The 24198-nt window shown below is 43.7% G+C and overlaps 2 protein-coding genes across 6 annotated transcripts in view; both read left to right on the forward strand.

Moving 5' to 3' along the window:
- The window catches only part of DPP6 (dipeptidyl peptidase like 6), a 910604-nt gene that overhangs the window by 461395 nt on the left and 425011 nt on the right, over positions 1 to 24198 (forward strand). The gene's annotated exons all lie outside the window — the stretch shown is intronic.
- Positions 9996 to 11157, forward strand: LOC128598430 (calmodulin-alpha-like). Its single transcript, XM_053608767.1, has one exon. It carries the CDS (start codon positions 10084 to 10086, stop codon positions 10531 to 10533), a length of 450 nt encoding a protein of 149 aa, XP_053464742.1. The 5' UTR covers positions 9996 to 10083; the 3' UTR covers positions 10534 to 11157.

Below are 24198 nucleotides of genomic sequence, written 5' to 3' on the forward strand. Positions count from 1 at the left end.
TGTGTAAGTGAAGTTATGAAGTATCTGCCTTTCTGGACCATCTTATTTCACTTAACATAATGTCCTCAGTGCTCAAGTATCTTGTAGTCTGAGTTGGAATTGTCTTCCTCTTTAGGCTAGATAGTATTCCGTTGTATGAGGAGACTCCATTCTGCTGATCTTTCAGCTGTTGGTGGGGGTTGGTTCCCATCCTCCATTAGCTACTGTGCATAATGCTGTGTAAACATGGGTACACAAAGAGCTCTTCCAGACCCTGCCTTCCGTTCTTTTAGGTTCATACCCGGAAGTGAAATTTCTGGATCATATTTTATTCTTAACTTTTTGAGGAACAGACATACTGTTTCCACAGAGCCTAAACATTTACATTCCCAGCAGTGTGGTGCACACGTGTTACTGTTACCAGATGAACAGAGTCCGGCAGCCAGTCCCGGTCTACCAATATGCAGAGGCGGGGATAGGTCCACCAAACTGTGTTTGTCAGAATCCCGGTGATTCCGGAGCATTCTCTCCAAAACTGTTCTGCCTATGCAACAAACTCAACAACTTATATAGGGCGTAATTTCAAAGCATAGTAAGAATACATTATACTTACGTGATCAGCAACATGTAAGTAAGTTAACTATAAAAATCAAAAGAATAACCAAAGGAAATCACTGTCAAACCAAACATCATACCAGTAACCTGCTCCACAGTTGGGTCACTGCCTCCCAGTTTTCTTTCAAGATGATCATCTCTGTTACCTACTCCTGAGTTGGCCTGTTTGACTCATTATTTTTATGTTTCAAAGTGCATCTAAGTTCACAAATAGCTAAGAAAGGTCGTGGGGGTGTCTGTCTCTACTACATTCCCCTCTCTTGTTTTATCTTATTTTCAAACTATGAAACTGATTTCAGATGGAAATCCTGAACCAGCCAGACTAGCTGTGTCCTGCTGGCCTCAGCCTGACTGGCTCTGTCTTTTTCTCGCTCCACATGCTCTCAGGACAATTTCTCCACCTCCTCACCAACACCTGTTATTCTGTGATTTTTATGTTTTTAGTAGTAGCCATCCTAGTGGATAAGAGGTGGCTCCTCACTGTGGTTTTGAATTGCATTTCCCTGGTGATTAGTGGTGTGGAGGGTCCTTTCATTGGCTTATTGGCCATTTACGTGTCTTTTTTGGAGAAATGTCTATGCAGGTCCTTTGCCCATTTCTGAATTGGGCTGTTTGGCTTTTTATTGTTGAGTTTTAGGAGTTTTCTTTCTATTCTGGATATGTAATCCTTATTAAATATATGAAATGCAAGTAATTTCTATCCTGTTTCTTGCTTTTTGCTCGGTTGGCAATGTCTTTTGTTCAAATTTTAGACATTTTTTCATGAAGTTCAATTTGTTTTTCTTTTGTTAGTTCCTTGTGCCTTTGGTGTGATATCCAAGGAATCTTGGCCAAATAGAATGTCTTCAAGTTTTGTAGTATGTTTTCTTTTAATAGTTTTATAATTCTAGATCTTATGTTTTGGTCTTTGATTTATTTTGAGCTAATTTTTGTATGTAGCGTGATTTAAGAGTCCAGCTTCATTCTTTTGCATAAGTATGTCCGATTTGTGGTGGGGAGGGGCCGGGGTTGGTTTTGAATCTGCCACCTCCAGCATATGGGGCCAGCACCCCACTCCTTTGAGCCACAGGTGCCACCCAGTATATCCAATTTTTTTAACCATTTCTTGAAAAAGCTGTCCTTTACCCATTGAATGGTCTTAGGACTCTTGTCAAAAACACTTGGCCATGTAGGCATGAAGACATGTGTCTTCATGTTGCTGCCACACTGGTTGGATTACTATAGCTTTGTATGAAGTTTTAAAATCAGGGAGAATGATTCCTCCAGGTTTATTCTTTTTCAAGATAATTTTGGCTATTAGGTATCCTGTAAGATTAACAGTAATTTTAGGATGAAGTTTAATATTTCTTAAAAAAACGTCATTGAGATTCTGACAAAGATTGGATTGAGTCTGTAGATCACTTTGGACAGTGTCTTACTCAATTCGTGCTTCCATAACAAGATGCGTAGACTGGGTGGCTTCTAAAAAACAGAAACTTATCTTTCTTCTGAAGGCAGAGAAACTCAAGATCAAAGCACTGGCAGATTGATGCCAGGTGAGGGCCTGTTTCTCATAGAGAGGGCCTCCTCCCTGTGTCCTCACATGCAGGAAAACAAGGGGCTCTCCCAGACCTCCTTTATGAAATCCTAATTATAAGAGCTCTCCATCACAGCCTCATCATCTTCCAGATGCCTACCTGTTCATAGCATCATACTGGGCATTAGGTTTCAAGGTATGAATCTTGGGCAGAAATAGACATTCAGACCACAGAAGGTGCTGTTAACATCTTAACAATAGTAAGTCTTTCAATCCGTGAACATGGGATATGTTTCCATTTATTCATGGCTTGTGTAATGTCTCTGAGTGATGTTTTGCAGTTTTCACTGTAGGGTCTTTTACCATTTTGATTAAGTTCATTCCTAAATATTTTATTTGTTTTCATGCTATTGTAAATGGCGTTGTTTTTTCTCATTCTTTTTTTTGAATCATTTATTGTTAGTGTGTAGAAATTGAGCTGAATTTCGTGCATTGACTTTGTTACTAAGCTGCAACTTAGCTGAGTTTGTTTATCAGCTGCAGCACTGTCTGGTGAGGCCTTTAATGTTTTCTACATGTAAGATTGTACCATGTATGAACAGAGATCATCTATTTCTTTCTCTCCAATACAGATGCCTTTTTAAAAAATTTATTCCCTTATTGTCTAATTGCCCTTTCTAGAACTTCTAGTACTATTTTGAATCAAAGTGGTAAAAGAAGGCATCTTTGCCTTGTTCCTGAACTTAGAGTGAAAGATTTCAGTCTTCTGCCATTGAGCATGAGGTTTGCTGCAGGTTTTAACATGGCTTTCATTGTGTTGAGGTAGTTTCCTTCTATTCCTAGATTGTTGAGTGTTCTTTTCATCAAAGTGTGTTGAATTGTGTCAAAGTTATTGATTGCTTTTTGAAAAGTTCTTATATCTCTGGAGGGGAATATGCTTCTAAACTGATTTCTCTCTCTCTCTCTTTTGAGACAGAATCTCAAGTTGTCACCCTTGATAGAGTGCTGTAGCGTCACAGTTCACAGCAACCTCCAACTCTTGGGCTCAAGTGATACTCTTGCCTCAGTTTTTTATTTATTTTTTATTAAATCATAGCTGTGTACATTAATGCAGTCATGGGGTACAATGTGTTTGTTTTATGTACAATTTAAAATATTTTCATCAAAATGTCTCAAAAAAAGAGAGAGAAAAAAATCAGTTTAGCAGCATATTCTCCTCCAAAGATATGAGAACTTTTCAAAAAGCAATCAATAAGTTTGACACAATTCAACACACTTTGATGAAAAGAATACTCATCAAACTGGTTAACATAGCCTTCATGGCATTTTCTTATTTATTGTGTTAAGACATTTATATTCTACATTTAGTAAGTTTCACATGTACCCTTGTAAGATGTACCACAGGTGTAATCCCACCAATTACGCTCCCTCCACTCACTGATTTTTTTTAATGGGCTTGCTTTATCTCTCTAGTCACTGAAATAGTAGCAGAAATAAAATCATAACTCTGTTGTTATTACATGCACTGCACTATGCTAAACAACTCACATTCACCATGTAGTTAATACTCAGAACAGCTCTTCTGCAGGTATGAATAGTATTCTCACTCTAGAGATGAGGAACTGAAGCACGGAGATACTATCTGCACCACGCCTAAGGCATCAGGGCTGTGAAGGGTGGGACAGAGATTCAAACCCTAACTCCTGAGCCTGCACAGGTCACTAAGGTGCTACACGTGTGGACAGGAGTCTCACCCTCACACAGTGGACTGGGAAAGGACGGAAGAGACAGACAGGGGGAAAGAAATGGAATGTCTCTTTTCCAGTAACTTCAGGGAGGATGTTTTTCCAGCTAGTACCTGAAACAAGGATAGAAACACAATGGTTAAAGGATTTTAGTGAAGATAAAAGGAGGTTGGAACATAGCCTGGATTACTTTGGTTTTTTCCACATTATAAATAGCTACCGTTTGTTAGTTGAGCACACACGAAAGGTACTCTTTTTTGCATAGACAGCGCGTTGTAATAAGTGGCAGTGTACATGCAGCAGGAATGAAATGGGACCTGCTTTCAGGGTCATCTAAGTATTTTAGATCAAAATGAAGCCACTTCTTATGAACTCTTGTTCACGACTCTTCAGCAATGAGCACCAGATGAACACTAGTGCAGAACTGTGAAAAAATTGTATGTCGTTAAATTTTAGTCTGTATCTTACAAAAATGGTAATGAAAGAGACAGTACCCTGGGAGTCAATATGAGAGTCACCTGCCAGTTTCATTTCTCATGCATAAGCCTGATTAGAAAGGAGGAAGAGAGAACTGAGGGGCACCACACTGAGGGAAAACGATGTGCTGCCCAGAAAAGTAGCATCTTTCTTATGAAGTAGCATCGGCACTATTGAATAAAATATTATCCATGTTTTGTGTGATGTGACCTCAGTGGAAGAAATTATAAGTGAATGACCCATATAGTAAGTCAGATGTCACCACTGCGTGCTGTTGATACTAAGGTTAATTCTCTCCTGACAGGGAAGCTACTCAAAATCTGACAGAAATGTTGATGTGGCTGGGTGTGGACGAGTTCTAACATATTTGTTTACTCTCTGACGCTCCTGAGATGCAGGTGAGGAAGCCAGTCAGGTCAGCAGGTGCGGGGAGCATTCATTTGCTTCCTCTGCAGGGAAGGAAGGCAGCAAAGGTGCTTCTCTAATCAATAATTCTCTTTCTCTTTCTAGGTCTTGGTGCCTTTGGACTTTACAGCCGATCTTTTAAATAGAACAGTTTTCAGGGTCTGTTCATTTCCATTTTTTTCTGAATATACATTTCAAGCTTTATATCCCACAATTGTAATGCTGTGAAATGGATGGTAATTCTGGGCAAGGTAAAGCTGTCGGTAAAAAGAAGAACACCCAAGTTTGGACAGGTGTAGCTTGTTGTGGTACAATGCTGAAGTTGATGGAGAAAATGTATTGAGCATCTGTAACGTACCAGGCAGTCACCAGACATTGTACACGTGAAACTTAGTAATCTTGCCAATACCTCTATGAGGCACTCGTTTTAAATCCCATCTTAAAAAATGAGAAAACTGAGGGGAAGATAATTTAAAGTTTGCCTAAGATCTCTCAACTAATTAGTACCAGAACCTGGATTCGATCCAGGGTGAATTTAGCTTTAAGCCTTAGTGTGCTGTGCCATCCCCCTGCCTCAAGCACCGTTCTGATTTGTTTATCCGGTGTGTGCAGTGACAGCAGCTCCTTTCTCCACTTGCCCTTCAAAGACTTGACCAATCTGAACACCTCGTGTTTGATGATTGTAGGAAGAAGAAAGTATTCCCCGTCATCACAATCTTTTTCCTTTCGAGTTTATGATCATGATTTTTCTCCCATTTCAATGAATGAGCAACCTTACTTTCTCTCTTTCTACTTAGTCATTCGCATTGTGTAAAGTGAAACACACACAGCCAGCAGAGGGCTGTGTGCCCAGCGGGGGCCCCATGCGCCGCTCACCCCCGGACGGGTGTCACATCCCAAGTCTCAGAGCCATTATCCCCCTGGGTGGGGTGGGCGGAGAGTTCCATTTTGCAGACCTTTTCCATTATCGCATCCATCTTGAAAGGTCTTTTCGTAAAAGCTGCAGGACTCGGCACAGTGCAGGCCATTTTGTGTGGGGCACACTTGATTGCTTCAGAAAACAAATTTGAAAAGTATTCTCTTAAAAGGAAATATATTATTTCTCCAGAATAAAACATTTCAACCAGATCCTTCAGGGGCCTGACTCATCCAACCCTGCCTTCCTATGAGCTGTAGTGACAGGACTTTGGTAATTGAATAGTAGCTGTATTAATAATTAGTGGGGGATGGAATATTTAAAACTTCAAGTCAATGTTGATCTTTACAATATTGTATTAGGTGAGAGAGAACAAAAGAACAGTGATGATGAATCTGTAGATTCTGGAAACTCAGGAGAAAGGAGACCATTTCTATAGAGTCGCTGCCTTTCCTCCTTTAAGGACCCAGAAAGATCCTCTTTCCAAAGGACAGTTTACTTCCCAGGAAGTAGCTTGTGACTTGACTTGTGTTATCAATTTAGTTCAGACACAGCCTTCACGTTTGGATGCAACTCTGTGGTGAGAGAGCTCAGATTCCAGTCATCTGGATCATACCTGCAACCCTTTTCTTAATTTCTGTAATTGTACTGAATAGTGTGTGTAATTGCTCAGAGAATCCATTATAATTTCTTCAAAATGAGGATAATCAGACCTTCCATGTTAACATCACAGAATTGTTGGTAGGATGACAAGACACAATACATGTATCAGAACTTGGAATCACCCAAACTCAATCCCCAGGAATTAGCTTATTTACACTTCTGCTGCAGTCAACAAATGCTGAGAAGTTGTTCTAAGCATTTATATCGAGGATATACTGTGGCAAAAGAGCTGTGTTCATCTTGCCATTGAAATGAAGTCTGTGTCTGCACACAGGTAACTTGTGGGGAGAATCACTGCGGGAAGGCTGGCATGTGAGGCAGGAGGGACCAGTGAGCTCTGGCTGCCTTTGGTTCTGCCTGCTCTGGGGTGTGCGCTTTAAATGCTTAAGAAGGGGTATAATTTCCATTTAGGTGGAGGGTAGGAGTGCTTCACAGAAGAGGCTGAATTTTAACCTAGTTACAACAGATAAAATTCACTAAGTTACATATATGAAAAAGTCCTTTAGGGAGGAGAGGGTGCCCACGGCAGACAGGTGGAGGAGTGTGGGCGTATTGGAGATGGTCGAGTGGTTGTCTTGGAAGCAGCCAGGGTTGTGTGCAGGAGGAGCTCAGCGTCTTGCTGGAAGAAGCCGTCCAGGGACCCTGGACACGGTTGACAATTGTTTTGTAAGGGACGAGAGTAACAAAGGCCAGTAGTGGCATGATTTCAGAGCGGCTGAGAACATGATAGACCATGTTGAGGGAATCAGAGCCCAAGTGCGCCCTGTAGGGTAGACATGTCTGATTTCTACCCACACCCCAACCCCACGATGGCAGACAGAGCTGGGTCTGATGGCAGAGAAGCATAGACGGGGCTTTGCTAGAGTGACCTAAACGACATGACCCTAAACCACGTTTTGGCCACAGGTGAGGCAGCCACTTAGAAGGGACGAAGGACTGTCCATCCAAGATGTAGGAAGTACATCTGGGCCTAAGATCCTTTTCAGGTCATTATTGAAATTATGAGCCTGAATGAGAAGACAAGGGGAAGGAATTTTGAAAGAGCAGAGGGCTAACACCACTGTTAGAGCCAGCAACGGCAGGGCAGGGGGCATGAGGCCAGGGCAGGTGAGGGTGGGCCAGACGTGGAGAAGCTCAGGGGGTTTCACAGATAGCAGCTTCCGGTGCGTTTGGGTGTATTTGGGTGTGTGGAGTGAGGTGTGATGCCCCAGCCTACAGATGCATTTTCTTACCTTCTTTTGGCCGAGCTGGTTTCTTCCTCTGCACTGCAGAGCCCACAGCTCCCTGAACTCATCACTCCTGCATCCTGATAGACCTCCTAGAAAGAGATGTCCTCCCCAGTCCAGAGGTCCAATGCCCAGGCAGGGAGTGCATGAGACCAGTAGGGACACTGTGTCCTGCTGCAGCAAGGCCCTCAGCAAAGGCCACACCCCAGGGCTGCAGGGCCACGGCTGCGAGCTCCCTGGGGCCAGGCAGGTATGTCCGGAACCGGTTCCTGGTGGGGGAAATGAGGTTTTAGACCCCATGTTTATTGGTCCGTCTGGGAGGGTAGATGAATATTCATTTTACCCCCTGCTGACTCTGTTTTATAAGAACAACACAGAAAAGAGAGACTTCTTTAAAGCTCTGGCTTGTCTGTGAGTCTTCAAAGAGCATGTCACTAAGAGAATTCTTCACATACCCAGCTCTGTAGAAAGACGGGGGTTCCTTAATTACAGGTATCTGCAGGAAACAGGTTTCCTAGGCTCATAGGCTATTGGCCCTGGAAAGGATTTTAGAAATCATCTTCACACTTGGCTGCCTTTAAAGATCAGGGAGCAGGCCAGTGACTCCAGCCCTGTGTGCTGGTCCACCAGAGATGCGTGCAGAAGTGAGACCTGTGTGTGGGAATGAGACTCGTGTGCGGGAGTGAAACATGCGCACAGGAGTGGGGGCGAGGTGCCTTCTGGGTACGCACAGGTAGAAAGGGACAGAGCTGTTGCTCGTCTGGCCTGACAGCTCCTGGTGCCGTTGGAGAGTCGTAATTTGTGTTTAATAACCGCCTGCCCACACTCCCGGGCAATCACTCCTCTGTAGGGTGCTCGGGCGAGGAGGATCAAACTGGGGAGATGCCCAGCTGGGTCCCAGCAGCAAACACTTAGCAAACAAAATAAAACAAAGAAGCAGACTAACATCATGGGGCCAACCTGTGTACAAAGAGATTCATGCTGGGATGAAGCGAGACTTTATCACAGCTGTATTTAGTGAATTTGGTCGATTAAAAGCCATCACTTGATTTTGGGGGTTCTCTACCAGGCACCCTTCCTTTAGACTTGAAATCTAAAAGGTACAGTTTTTCTAGAAAAGAAAATTCTAAACTGTGGGCCTCTATTTGGTCAGAACCTGACAACGTTTTCCTCTGAGAACGCCTTCCTCTGTTCCTTTGTGACCTACACTGCCCAACATGTCATCTCAGAGCTGAGCAGCTTGGAAGGACAAGCATGCCGTGCCTCGCAACTTCTGGGCGTCAGCAGTTTAGAGTAGGTTAGCTGTCAGTCGGGCTGGGACGTCTCAGCGCTGGGTGGGGCTGGGTCATCTGAGTCCAGCTCCCTCACGAAGCCCCCATAATTCTCCCTGTGTGCCTCTCCTCACCACAGGGCACCTGGCTTCCCCTAGAGGGGCGACCCAGGGGAAGGCACAGAACTGAGACAGAAGCCCCAGAGCTGCTATGCTTTGCGACTTAGCCTGTCCGAGTTCTGTGGGCCACAGCCAGGTATCAGGTGGGAAGCCACACAGGGCTGGGATGCCAGGAGCAGGGACGCAGTGGGGACCACACCCTATGTCTGACTATGTTTCTCTTTTTTTTGGTACCATCCAGAGTGTCATTTTATCTATTTCAGATCTCCTGTTAGTATATTGCATAGGTTTGGTTTAGAATAAAAAACAGAGACAGACACAGTGGCATACCCATGTAGTCCCAGCTACTCAGGACATTGAGGTGGGAGGGACACTCATGCCCAGGAGTTCCAGGCTGCAGCAGGCTGTGACTGCACCTGTGAACGGTCACTGCACTTGGCCTGAGCGATGGAGTGAGACCTCATCGCTAAAACAATAGAAAAGCTGACTGTCAGCCAGATGGCAGGCGTAGAAAATACGTCTTCAGAGAGAGACATGTGCAGTGATTGTTTCAAAACAAAAACTTTCCATATACTCTTAAAAATGTATAATTTCACATTCTGTGGCATTTTAGTTAAATAGGAAAGAACCAGTGATGTTAATTCAGCCCCTTCCCTGGCCTTGCTGCTTCTGAACATCATGTGGGATGGACCGCAGAGCTGATGTGAAGGCAGGACTGGCCACTGCCTTGGGAAACAACTCAGCATGTTACTGGGCCAGATTCTAAGGAGAGAAAATGGAAGGGTGTCTTAAAAAAGAAATGAAGACAATTCCAGATAACAGCAACTCTGGAAACTAACATCCGGAATTCCCTGGCTTAACTTTGTTCACTGCAACCCACGATTACTGACCTCTGAGCCCATCTGACACCTACAGATGGAGGGGCCTTTCCTTCCCCTTCCGCTAGGGTGTGAGGGTGGCTGGCTTGGCCCTTTCTGAGGAGCTGACGGCTCTGGGTTCAGGAGGCAGATGCAGTGGCAGGTCCCCAGCCCCATGACTGGGAAGGGAACAAGGCTGAATGAAAGAAAAGAGCTTTGGATAATTAGTCCGAGTGCAGCGAGCTAGGAGAGTGGTTGTGTGGTGGCGTGTCGGAAACCGGTAGCGCTTGCAGCATGGCTGACCAATTGACTGAAGAGCAGATTGCAGAATTCAAAGAAGCTTTTTCACTATTTGACAAGGATGGTGATGGAACTATAACAACAAAGGAATTGGGAACTGTAATGAGGTCTCTTGGACAGAATCCCACAGAAGCAGAGTTACAGGACATGATTAATGAAGTAGATGCTGAGGGTAATGGCACAGTCGACTTCCCTAAATTTCTGACAATGATGGCAAGAAAAATGAAAGACACAGACAGTGAAGAAGAAATTAGAGAAGCAGTCCGTGTGTTTGATAAGGATGGCAATGACTATATCAGTGCAGCAGAGCTTCGCCATGTGATGACAAACCTCGGAGAGACGTTAACAGACGAAGAGGTTGACAAAATGATCAGGGAAGCAGATATTGATGGTGATGGTCAAGTAAACTACAAAGAGTTTGTACCAATGATGACAGCAAAGTGAAGACATTGTACAGAATGTGTTAAATTTCTTGTACAAAATTGTTTATTTGCCTTTTCTTTGTAACTTATCTGTAAAAGGTTTCTCACTACTGTCAAAAAAATATGCATGTATAGTAATTAGGACTTCATTCCTCCATGTTTTCTTCCCTTATCCTTATCTTACTGTCATTGTCCTGAAACCTTATTTTAGAAAATTGATCAAGTAACATGTTGCATGTGGCTTACTCTGGATATATCTAAGCCCTTCTGCACATCTAAACTTAGATGGAGTTGGTCAAATGAGGGAACATCTGGGTTATGCCTTTTTTTTAAGTAGTTTTTTTTAGGAACTGTCAGCATGTTGTTGTTGAAGTGTGGAGTTGTAACTCTGCGTGGACTATGGACAGTCAACAATATGTACTTCAAGTTTGCACTATTGCAAAACGGGTGTATTATCCAGGTACTCGTACACTATTTTTTTGTACTGCTGGTCCTGTACCAGAAACATTTTCTTTTATTGTTACTTGCTTTTAAACTTTGTTTAGCCACTTAAAGAAAATCTGCTTATGGCACAATTTGCCTCAAATCCATTCCAAGTTGTATATTTGTTTTCCAATAAAAAAATTACAATTTAAAAAAAAAAAAAGAAAAGAGCTTTAAAGAAAGGAGAACAGACCTAGATGTGACGGGAATGAGAAGAGTAGAAATTTTAGAGGCGCCTAAGTCTTGTTGAAGTAGCAGCTCTAGTTCTTGGGCATCAGCCCATAGCTGCAGCATTAGTGAGCCTGAGCAGGGGTGAAGCAGAGGTTTTAGCAGGTAATTATCAAAGTGTTTATGGTACTGAGACACCAACCTGAAAATGCCTGATGCTGACCTTGAGAAGGACATTCCCATTTCTTGTTCCTCCGACATCCAGGCGCCCACCGTGCAGCCCATGGGGCTCTCAGGACATGGCTGTAGAGGCCCCAGCGTCTGGGCTATCAGTGGGACAGTGCTGAGGCCCCCAGGGTGTCCTCCTCTCACTGGGAGGTAGGGTGTGCCCACCACTGTCTATCCCAAAGCCAAGTGGATGTGTGAGTGCCCTGGGAACTTAGTGAGGGGGCACGGTGAGGACTGGGGTGGGACCGGGTGTCTCAAGGGTTTTGAAGAGTCAGGATTCAGAGTAAGAGGGAATCTGGAACGGCCACGAGGGAAGTACAGGGGTGGACAGCACGTGGGGCCCTGAACTTTCTAGGGGCCTCTTCTCATCCACTCTCCCAACCTGCCACAGGCGCTCATAGCATTTCCAAACCCTGGGCTGGGGCAGCAGAGGGGTGGGGTAGGGCAGTGCCTCTAAATGCTGCCTCAAGGAGAAGAAAATGAAAGATTTTCAAGGAACCTGTTTGGGTCAGGGGAGGAGCAGGCAGCTTCTGCAGGTCCGCAGGAAAATGTTGTAGGAACCTTTACTTATTGTCCTTTACAAATACACCCTGAAAGCAGCCCATCAGGTTGTATTTGGCAAAGTAACTATCGGAGAGGGAAGCTGAGAATTTAGTAATGGACTTGGAACTGATGCTGAGCTCTCTGGCTGGACTGAGAAACTGGAAGGGAAGTCACTGTCCACCACACCTTCCTCCTCCATCCTCAGGGAGCCTCCAATTCAGAGATCTAAGAAGGCCAGTATCAGCAGCTCGAGTCATGTAAATAAGAATATAGTCAGGATTGAGGCCCAGTCGGGGTGTTTTTGCTGAAAATCAGGGGAAGAAGTCAGAAAGGGTGGACCCATAAACGCTGCCTGTGGACGGTAACATGGACTTGGTAAAGTACCACACAGGAAAGAGGAGCCTGGGGAAAACATTACAACGAATGAGAAAAAGAATTACGGTCTTTGAGCTACAGGAGTACGCGTAGGAAGCCGTAACATGAAAATTACAAAGGCCAAACCTGTGGAGAGCTGAGCACCGAACAGAGGCAGAGAATGGGGCTGAATGTGGCTGACGCCCAGGTCAGCCAAAGACGTTTGGGGATTTCAGACTAAGACTAAAAGGAGATATTTCACTTACAAAATTGGCAAGTATTTTTAAAATAGATACTTCCAGTTCTAGTGATGCAATAAAATGGGCGCCTTTCTCAGTATTCGACACGCCTAGGATTGGAGGTGCGTGGTCTGGAGAGGAAATGGACCTGTGTGGCAGAGCATTGAGGGTGCCGATAAGAATGCCAGAAATTCCATTTCTAGAAATTCGTACTAAGTAAATAATAGTATGTACAGAGGCAATAACACAAAAATGCTACATAGCGAATGTTTACAGGAGCAATTTTTTAGGTAGTAAAAATGCAAAAAGTCAGCCATTAAAAATTATGCTTATAATAAGTTTAATGATAACAAATGCTTTTTTGTAGCTATGTACCAAGTCAAGCCTTGTGTCTGTATAAACGTGTGCATGTACACATATATGAGCATACATGCACGTACGCAGGCGTCTTTCTTTATATGCATGTGTGTATTTTCTCATGAGTTTAAGAGCCATTCCCATACAGGAGGACTCATTGTTACCACATGTACAGTTGAGGAAACAGTGATTTGGAGAGTTTATTGGCTGATCCAGCATCAAGTGATGCAGTCCTTACTCTAGATCTTTTGTTTGGGAACCGTGAAAACAGAAATGAGATTAAACAGAAGCTCCTGATGTAAACACGCCTAATTCTATATGAAATCAGCACATTGTACCCCATACATGCATTAATGTATACATGATCTTTGCATTTATGTTTTAATAAAAAAGAGTAAAATCAGAAAAATAAATAAATAAACAGAAGCTCCTGCGGTTTGTTTCGGGTAAATGTGCCCGGATGCTCGCTAAAGGTGTCTGGTTTTACATGCTAGTTTGTGGAGTGTGTGTACTGGTGTTTTGCTTATTTTTCCTCCCAGCTACAGCTGAAAATAAAGATACTCTTTGTCAATGGACAAGTAGCACATATTCCGTCAGGAGCGGCTTGCCTGTTGTTTGTCATCTCTTCAAAAACCAAAGTGTTTTGTGAGCAGACCCAGAAAGGAATCTATTAAGATGCAAATCGCAGATGTGCTTAAGCTGAAAGAAGTGCAGGGAGGCAGTGTCCCAGGCTGGCTCTGCAGGCTGGGACAGTTCCAGGGCCCAGGGGAGCCAGGGGCTCTGGGAGGGTGGACAGAGCAGGGAGCCCAGCAGGACCGGGAGGCTGGACTTGGAGGACTCCAGCCTGGGACCCTCCCATCTGCAGGGCGGGCTCTGCACAGCTCTGCTCACATTCCTCCTTTTCAGAAGGAATAGGAAACATCCTCCTTTTCCCTCCTAGAGATATTTCAGGGAAGGGATATGAAGACTTGTGCTCTGTGAGCGGCTCATGTTCCTGTGCACAGAGGGAGCAAGCCATGTGAAGAAGCCTGTGGGGAATGGGCCTGGGCAGGGGGCGATTATTTGCGATTTGAGGCCTAAAATGACCTTTGGGCCGAAGTTAACTTAGATACGTTACCTTCTGTTTCCTAAGAAATATAAATGAGTCATATGTGAATACTAGCTAAGGGGAAATCAGAGATACCCTGTAAGGTCTGTGCAGCAGTCTGGACACCCTTGGAGAAGATTCTTTCTAAATGTCACGCGTTATTAGTCTGGGTGGTCTCATCCTTCTAAAAAAGGAAACAGAAGTTTGCCAGCCAACCTTTAGATCTGGAAAGGATAAGTCTTCAGTGTGGTTTTCATAAGGTTGTAAAAAGTAGATAAACATTCTCTTTTATTAAATATACTTCCCAATTTAGTTGTGGTTTATGGGCCAATCTTGCATTATTTCACAATTTCACAATGCTGAGAATTGGCTAGTAAACCAACAGCCTACAGAAGATGAGGAGTGGCCAGTGACACGCAGTCACAGACACACAGACCCAGAGACACACAGACACACAGAGACAGAGACACACAGACCCACACACACAGAGACCCAGAGACACACAGAGACACACACAGAGACACAGAGACCCAGAGACACACAGAGACACACACAGAGAGACAGACACACACACAGAGACACAGACCCACACACAAAGAGACCCAGAGACACACAGAGACACAGACACACAGAGACCCACACACACAGAGACACACAGACACAGAGACACAGACACACAGAGACACACAGACCCACACACACAGAGACACAGACACAAAGAGACCCAGAGACACACACACACATACAGAGACACAGAGACCCAGAGACACACAGAGACACAGACACACAGAGACACACAGAAACACAGAGACACACAGACACACAGAGACACACACACAGAGACACAGAGACACACAGACACACAGAGACCCACAGACCCACACACACAGACACACAGACCCGCACACACAGAGACCCACACATACAGAGACCCAGAGACACACAGACCCACACACACAGACACACAGACCCACACACACAGAGACACACAGACACACAGACCCACACACACAGAGACCCAGAGACACACAGACCCACACACACAGACACACAGACCCACACACACAGACACACACACACAGACACACAGACCCACACACAGACACACAGACCCACACACACAGAGACACACAGACACACAGACCCACACACACAGACACACAGAGACCCACACACACAGAGACACACAGACACACAGAGACCCACACACACAGAGACACACAGACACACACAGACCCACACACACAGAGACACACAGACACACACAGACCCACACACACAGACACACAGACCCACACACACAGAGACACAGACACACACAGACCCACACACACAGAGACACACAGAGACAGATGCACTCACACATACACAGAGACACACACAGACACACGTCGATGTGACATTGGATGTTGACAGTTCAACCCAGTGGTCCCATAAAGTAGTCTGGAGGCCAGTGGTTCTCAAAGTGTGGTCCTCAGGCCAGCACTTCAGTGTCCCCCATGGAACTTTGCAGGCAAATTCTTAGGTCCCACCCAGATGGGGTCGGAACACTGGGGAGGCTGTTGTGCCTTTGCACAGCGCAGTTAGCTCAGGGCTCTCAGAGAAAGGGCAGAAGGGAAGGCAGGCGGGAGCACCTGATGTGGTCTCTTGGGCCAAGGCCACACATCTGTTCCCTCACAGGAGAAGGCGTCGTGCAAACATAACGCCTGGGTGCACTCCTGATCAGCCTCCCCTGAGCTCATGGCTCAGGCAGACGTCAGGTTTCCCCTCAGCGCACAGATCAGCCATCACCACCCTGGCCGCTCGTCTTTGAGACAAACTCAGACCCTCTGTCTTCAGTTGGTGTCAGCGCCTCACTGCCCCGCCTCCTCGTCAGCCTCTTGCCCATCAGTTTTCTCCATTCATCCAGGGAGATGACACACTCTGTGTGTAGCAGACACTGGATCAGGCCTCAGATGTGCTGCTTAGGGTAGCGTCTCCAGCTGGAATCCCTCCCCACGTTTCCATTTCCGATTTAACTTCAAGATCTTTGAGAGGATTCCTCTAAGTTTTCCCTTTCCCAAACATCTTAAAGCTCTTCTTTTCTAAAGCAGTCATTTGGTTTATCACACTATATTTTGTAAAAAATTATTTCATGCATGTGACATCCTAACTGCTCCAATTTTATTTAAAATCTTTTGAAAGGAAGAGTCACAACTCACATTTCTTTTTGTGTCCCGGTGCCCAGCCAGTGCCTTAGGGTCAGTGGTTTTGGTGTTTATGGGGTGCCCATCCCTTGATAGAAATGTATATTTTCCCTGCAATGATTTTGCCAGAATGATAGCAAACATGTTCACCCGTGGGCCTCTTCCTGCAGTTCTTCTGATTACAGAAGATGTGTTTGTTTCGGTTTGCTTTTATGGTAGCTTTTCTTTTTGAGTCCCAATTTAAAATTTGGTAACTCTTTTATAAAGAGCAAAACTCATGGCTTCCTTTAAAATGAAAGAAGACCTGTGCCCTACATCTGTATTCCCGTAGGCGATGGCTCGTGACTATGCCCTCTGGGGACATTTGCACTGCAGCTGCCCAGGCCTGAGGCCTCCTCAACCACCCCCACCCCCCGCTGCCATGCTGATTTTCGTAGATTAGAGATAATTCTCTATAAGGACTGCCTGGGTTCTAGTGGTGATCTGGCAGCTTACTAGCTGTGTGTAAGCGACCTCATGCAAGGTATTTACCTCTGTCTCTTCATTTGTCTTCCGTAAATCGGGACTATTGATGGTGCCTGACTTGTAGGGTTGTCGTGATGACTAAATGAGTTGACAGAGTCTAAAACACGTCCAGCACACACTGAGCGCTTGAGAAGGGTCTGCTGTTGTCGTTATTGTTAGGAACTGTAAGTAATGCTTCTTTTCAAAGTAGACAAATGAAAGATTAGGAAAGTCACATGTTCTAGGAAAGATGGGACTCGTTTCTTTTTAAAAGTAAAGAATTTGTCCTGTATTCAGTACGTAAATACAGTGTTTTGGTGTCAAGGAAACCATGACTTCAGATGTCAGGTTAACATCCCTAATGACTTGCTGGGGTCTTTGGGGAGTTGAAGTTAGAAAAGTGGGTTGATTATTGATTTCTTGGAACCAAATCCTAGTGCTAGGTTTGTACTGTGACTGGTTTTCTAAAATTTTCTTAAGGTAATTGTTATGTTGGGATAAAATTGTAGATTTACAGAAAAGTTTCACAGATAGTGCAGAGAGTTTTTACATATCCCTCACACGTGTGAATAACATCTATTTTTCCATGACACATTAATCAAAACTGAGAAACTGATATTGCTGTATTACTGTATTAACTAAACTGCAGACTTCATTTGGGATTTCATCTGTTTTCCCCTTAATGTCCTTTCTCTTCCAGACCCTAATGCCGAGTTCCACACTGCAGCTGGGTGTCCCATCTTCCCAGGGTCCTCTGGTCTATGACAGTTGTCTGTCTTCCCTTTTTTTTTGACTTTGAATCATTTATATCACTATCATTATGGATTGAATTGTATTCCTCCCCTCAAATTTATATGTTAAAGTCCTAGCACCTCCGACTGTGACTGTACTTAAAGCTAGGGTCTTATAGAGGTAAAGTGAGATCAGATGGATGGCCTCAACCCAATAGGACTGGCCAGACATGCCCGAGGGACAGCCATGTAAGGTAAAGAGAAAGCACGTCTGTCTGTGAGCCATGGAGCGAGGCCTTGGGAGGAACCATCCTGCTGGAGCTTGACCTTGGGCGTCTAGGTGAACCAGGAGGAAATAAATTACTGTTTTTCAAGTCCCCCAGTCAGTGACATTTGTTATGGTGCCCGAGAAAACTAATACAAGTGCAGATGTATACATGTTTATGTTTAACTTTTCATCGTAACCTAATTTTCCTTTTATGTTGCTAAAATTATTCCAGTTTTGGCCACAGGAAGCTCTTCCAGATTGGTTCCTGAGTCACCTGGGCGTGCCCCCATACTCTTCATGGTTGGACCCTGTATCACTTGGGTGTGTCCCCATACTCTTCATGGTTGGACCCTGTGTCACCTGGGCGGGTCCCCATACTCTTCATGGTTGGATCCTGTGTCACCTGGGCGGGTCCCCTCTTCATGGTTGGATCTTGTGTCACCTGGGCGGGTCCCCTCTTCATGGTTGGATCCTGTGTCACCTGGGTGTGCCCCCATACTCTTTATTCATAAACACTTCTCTTCTGGTCCTCTTCTGATGCTCTAGGCACAATTTGTATTTTCCTTCCCTGTCCCCTGAATGCTTCATTTCTCCAAAGACTTCTGACTCCTTTTACTTGGAGTTGGCATTATAAAGCCAATGTCCATGACAGTGGGTTTTGACCACTGACCTGTGGCACTGCTTTCAACCAACTGTGTTTCCGTAGCTGAGTTAGCTGGACTCATCCTGATGAGGCCTTCCCACCCACGTTGACTGCTCAGTCTCTCTCCAAGGTGCTGGCTGTGAAAGGCTTTTCTTGGTGTGTGTGGTCCAGGAGAGACAGGGACAAACAGAATGTCACAACTCACAGTTACAGCCCTTCTTTGTCCTGTGCACATTTAAGACACTAATAAGGAAATGAAGATGTATTAGATATTCAAAATTCTGAGAATTTAATGAGAAGTGCCTGTAAATCCTTCCCTTGAAGAAGACGAAAGAGCCTCTTTAAACAGAAAATGTGAGAAGACACTGTCCAAAATGTAACATGGGAACAGAGATCACAGGAATTCAGATGCGCCTCACACCATGTCTTAGTAATGACAGTTCAAGGGGAAATGTGCAAAAGATGCAGCTCGAAGGGTTTAGTTTAGATACATGCATTTCCCAGCAGGGAAGACTAGTGGATTCCAGAGAAAGCAACAAAGAGGTTTACAGAATTTTTTTTCTAATTCTGCTAACACACAGATGAAAACTGGATTAAATTATTCTTTACGCAGTATTTTATTGAAAAATGTGATTTTTGTCTATTCATGAAACAGACAAAATACTGGGATTTCTTATAGTTCTGTGCATACATTTGACAACACGTATCTTTTGTTGGGTAACCAATACTGTGATGTGCTATGCCTTTTTTCTATGTTTCTCTAACATGTAGATCAGTGAAGGCAGGTGGAGGAGACAGTGCCAGCTACAATTACATAACCAAAGATTATTTTTTATTTAAGGATTTTTAATCAATGGATGTTTACTGCAAAGTGGATTCAGCATTATAATTGCAGTTGATTTTTAATTTTACTGCTAGTGAGCATTAAGGTCCCACAGTGTGCAAGATTTTTTCCTTTCCTTTTAAAAAATTAAGTTTTGCACTTTCTATAGAGCTTGATTCATTTGCAAGATTAAAAATCATTTAAAATTAGTGTTAACACATGGAAAAATATATTAATGCTGCAGGTCTTTATTTTTATGAAGAAATAAGTGCACATTTGGAGAAACATACAAACTTCTGTAATTGACTCTTAGAAATTAGACATATGTATCTATAAGGCTGACCCGGTGGTTTTGAGCCCAGAATGTCCCATGTCCCGTCTGTGGAAAATCCCCCTCAAATTGTGTATTTATAAGACTGTACATTCCCTTTGTAGGCAACAGGATATCCACCATCTTTGGTTAAAACCCAAATGGTGTTTACAAAGAGAAGCCTCCTTGATGCTGAGCAGAAGCGTCACACTGGGGAACGTGGGATAGCATCCGTCACAGTGGGGGACGTGGGACAGGGTCCCTGCTGCTTCTCTGGTGTTTACCATCTCTCCTCCATTCATTCTCCTCTTCATCTGTTAAAAATTACAGTGGATTTTCATCTCTCCAGGGAATTTATCAAAACCCTTCCTTAATATCAGTGGCTAACCTACATCTATATGAGAACTGACCTTCCAGAAACTCACCACACAATGCAAAGCGAACTATATACTTGAAAACATTTATGAACTCTTATTTTCTTCCAGGCTGAAGAATAATTTTTTGTACATTTTTTACTTTTGTTTATACTTCATTCTTAACTTAGAAGTGCCTGATTTCACTGCTCTTGTGGGGATAATAAGTCTGCATGTAAATAATTGCAGCTCTGTAATTTGGGAGTGGGAGTGATGCTAATTGCAAGAGCACCCTGACGTGGGCTGTGGCCAGAGTCCCGTCTGGTCCATCCTCCTCCCTTCAGGGACATGGTGTCTCAGCTGGCTGGGACTGTCTTAGTCCATTCCAGCTGCTGTAACAAAACCCATCAACACGGTGGCTAACAGAAATGTAAATGCCCTCACGCTAGAGGCTACGAGTCTGAGGTCCAGGCACGTTCAGTGTCCACGGTGGCTCTGTCCTCACACAGTGGGAGAGGTAAGGTCAGCCTCTCGACCTTTTAGTAGGGCACTAATCTCTTCACAAGGACTTCCCCCTCATGACCTCATCAGCTCCCCAAGGCCCCACGTCCTAACACCACCATCTTAGGGGTTAGGATTTCAGCATGTGCGTTGTGGGGACACAAGCTTTCAGACTGTAACAGAATACCAGAGAGTGGGTGGCTTACAGAAGAAGGTATTTCCTCATAGTTCAGAGGCTAGAAGTCCACATTTGGGGGCCAGTGGAGCTGCTTTCTGGACAGGGCTGCCTCCTCGGCCAGCGGATGGCCAGCTTCTTCCTGTGCCCTCACGCGTCCTTTCTCTATGCCTGCGCTCTGCTGGTGTCCCCTCCTCTTCTAAGGACTTCACAACTTTTTATAAGCTTTCCAGCTAAAAGCAACTGCCCACTCCAGTCATCCAGTAACTTGGGCTACCACTGAATTCTTTTTTTTTTTTTTTTTGCAGTTTTTGGCCGGGGCTGGGTTTGAACCCACCACCTCCAGTATATGGGACCAGCGCCCTACTCCTTTGAACCACAGGCACTGCCTACCACTGAATTCTTTTTCAATCTCTTCTACTTAGTTGAATAAGTTTAATAAATTTAGTCAGTCTCCTCCTCCAGGGACTCATTTTCCTGAACATCGTGTCTGCGTTTCTGCACCTACCAACTTTTTAAGCAGTTATCCAGAGATCACAAGACTCTTTCTGAGAGTCTGTTGCATATTGCAGGAGGCTTTTTGGTAGTGAGATAATTTGTGCTGAATCGTAAGGCAGAAGCGCAAAAAGAGTGAGACAGGCTGTAGTAAATGGTTTGTGGTAATTTTTTGCGGCACTGATTTTTATTCATGTACAATTTTGATTTTTCTGGAGCAAAAAAATAGGGGATATTATTTGAATAATCCATTTTCTGGAAGGCATACTTACAGTATTTTTACTTCTGAACATTTTTATGTTAAATACATAAAAGGTGTTCTAACTAAGGGCTTCAAATAGCAAGTCCTCCCAGGTTTGTTTATCAATAGGGTCTTAGAAGCGTGAATAAAATTCTTTGCAACTGCTGGAAAAATTCAATAACCAATTATTTAAAATAATTGAAAATTAAGTGAGAATCAAAATTCCCAGTGAGTGTAAGGTGTCTTTTTCTCCTCCTTTTCACCAATAATGCATGCTAATGAGTCAAAGAAGAATAATCTGCTTTTTCGTGAAAATTAGTACAAGAATTTTTTAGCAATGACAAAATTCTTTGCAGAACATATTCTTATAATGTTCCTGTGGTATATAACTTAAAGAAAAGAATCAAAGAATAAATGAAACATAGAATTTGTAAATTTCTGGCTTTTTAAAGCTATGATATCCATCATTTTTACTGAGAGAAAATTGCCCAGATTTCTCCCCTGGACGCGCCCCTTCTCCGCTCTGTTACAACTTCCCACAGCTTGCCAGACAGATATTTCAAAATTTTACCCTTTGATTTGCCATAATTAAAATATTGGCTTACAATGTTTTAAAGTGCAGAATTCAGACTAATAGGAATTTAGGTCATGAAGTTACTACGCAGACTACCAAAATTCAAATTCTCCAGAGAACAAGAAGGAAGAGCCTTTTTGTTGGAAGGAAACATTTTTCAGTTTTTGTGTTTCTTTTTCCATATCAGTTATGAGGTTTAATTTAATTAAAATTAAAGAGAAAACTCTTTCTTTCAAGGTATGTAGTTTGAATAAATCTTCACAGAGCCTTCCTTTTGCTTAAACAAATCACTCTGATACGCTTTTTAGTGGTCCTTGGTTTCCTATAGGGTACAATTGAAACCCCCTCTCTTGATATCCGAAGGATCTGGGTGAAGCCCGCCTCCCCCAACACTTCTTTGCATCTTGTCCTGTTTCGACCCCTCTCACTAACACTGCCTTCCAGGCGCCAGTGGCCAAGCCTTACCTATCATTCCTCAGAGCCCATTTAGTTACCTATTACTCTAAACCAGTCTGACCTCAGACCAATTTTGACTTGACTTCTCTTCATAGGTTACAGGTATGGAGCTCCAGTGGCGCGTGGAACTTATACAGCAGTACATAGGTTACAGGCAGATGTTGCTGGAGTTGCAGACTTCCGCACTTTCTGGTTTCAGGCACCCCTGGTGCGGGGGAGCTGCTGTACTTAGCTGCGAAATTGGTCTGGGTGAGCATTTCATGAGGAGAACCCCCCGGGCAATTGAAGCAGCTTCAAAAATACACTACTGGGACTTGATCAAACTAAAAAGCTTCTGCACAGCTAAGAACACAGTAAGCAGAGCAAGCAGACAGCCCTCAGAATGGGAGAAGATATTTGCAGGGTATAACTCTGACAAAGGTTTAATAACCAGAATCCACAGAGAACTCAAACGCATCAGCAAGAAAAAAACAAGGGATCCCATCGCAGGCTGGGCAAGGGAGTTGAAGAGAAACTTCTCTGAAGAAGACAGGCGCACGGCCTTCAGACATATGAAAAAATGCTCATCATCTTTAATCATCAGAGAAATGCAAATCAAAACTACTTTGAGATATCATCTAACTCCAATGAGACTAGCCTATATCACAAAATCTCAAGACCAGAGATGTTGGCGTGGATGCGGAGAAAAGGGAACACTTCTGCACTGCTGGTGGGAATGCAAATTAATACATTCTTTTTGGAAAGATATATGGAGAACACTCAGAGATCTAAAAATAGATCTGCCATTCAATCCTGTAATTCCTCTGCTGGGCATATACCCAGAAGACCAAAAATCACAACATAACAAAGATATTTGTACCAGAATGTTTATTGCAGCCCAATTCATAATAGCTAAGTCATGGAAAAAGCCCAAGTGCCCATCGATCCACGAATGGATTAATAAATTGTGGTATATGTATACCATGGAATACTATGCAGCCTTAAAGAAAGATGGAGACTTTACCTCTTTCATGTTTACATGGATGGAGCTGGAACATATTCTTCTTAGTAAAGTATCCCAAGAATGGAAGAAAAAATACCCAATGTACACAGCCCTACTATGAAACTAATTTGGGACTCTCACATGAAAGCTATAACCCAGCTACAACTTAACAATAGGGGGAAGTGGGAAAGGGGGTGGGTGGGTAGAGGGAGGGGGATCGGTGGGATCACACCTGTGGTGCATATTACAGGGGTATTTGCGAAACTTGGTAAATGTAGAATGTAAATGTTTTGGCACAGTAACTGAGATAACGCCGGAAAGGCTATGTTAACCACTGTGATAAAAATGTGTCAAATGGTTTACGAAGTGAGTGTATGATGCCCCATAATCATATCATTGTATACAGTTATGATTTAATAAAAAAATTAAAAAAAAAAAAAATTCTAGCCTGGCAGTGTGGTCTTTACCAATCTGAATAAGAGTTAAACTGATAGAGACCTGCCATCTTCCTGCTTTCATGTGCAAACGTTGACTTCATTGGACAACTCAAGAAATGCTTCCAGATCTGTATTCTGGGAGCCAGGGTGTGGCTAGCTGGCCCCTCCAGCATGCATGCAAACAGTATGCAAAATCCTTGAGCAATTTATTTCTCAAATGGACTAAGTAGGTTCCTCAAAATCATGTTTATGGGTTCAGCTTCCTTGCCACAGTCTCTACAGCTCTAGATGGAAAGTGAACTATAATGCAAGTTGAGCGGTAACATAACCCCATGATTACAGCCTGATTGTGGTGATCATTTTCTTACACATCTTTGGAATACACAGCCTGTGGCTCAGAAAGTGAGTGAAGCATATCTGCAGTGTTGGAGTAACTGGCATCAGGATGCTCCCAGGGAGCCTCTCCCCGCCAATTACTTTCAACCCTGACTCAGTGACGCTGAAATCCCTTGATTAGAATGTTTTCCTTCTTTGTGGTTGTAAGCTTTT

Source organism: Nycticebus coucang, chromosome 11 (assembly GCF_027406575.1).
Source record: "Nycticebus coucang isolate mNycCou1 chromosome 11, mNycCou1.pri, whole genome shotgun sequence".
Classification (NCBI taxonomy): domain Eukaryota; kingdom Metazoa; phylum Chordata; class Mammalia; order Primates; family Lorisidae; genus Nycticebus; species Nycticebus coucang.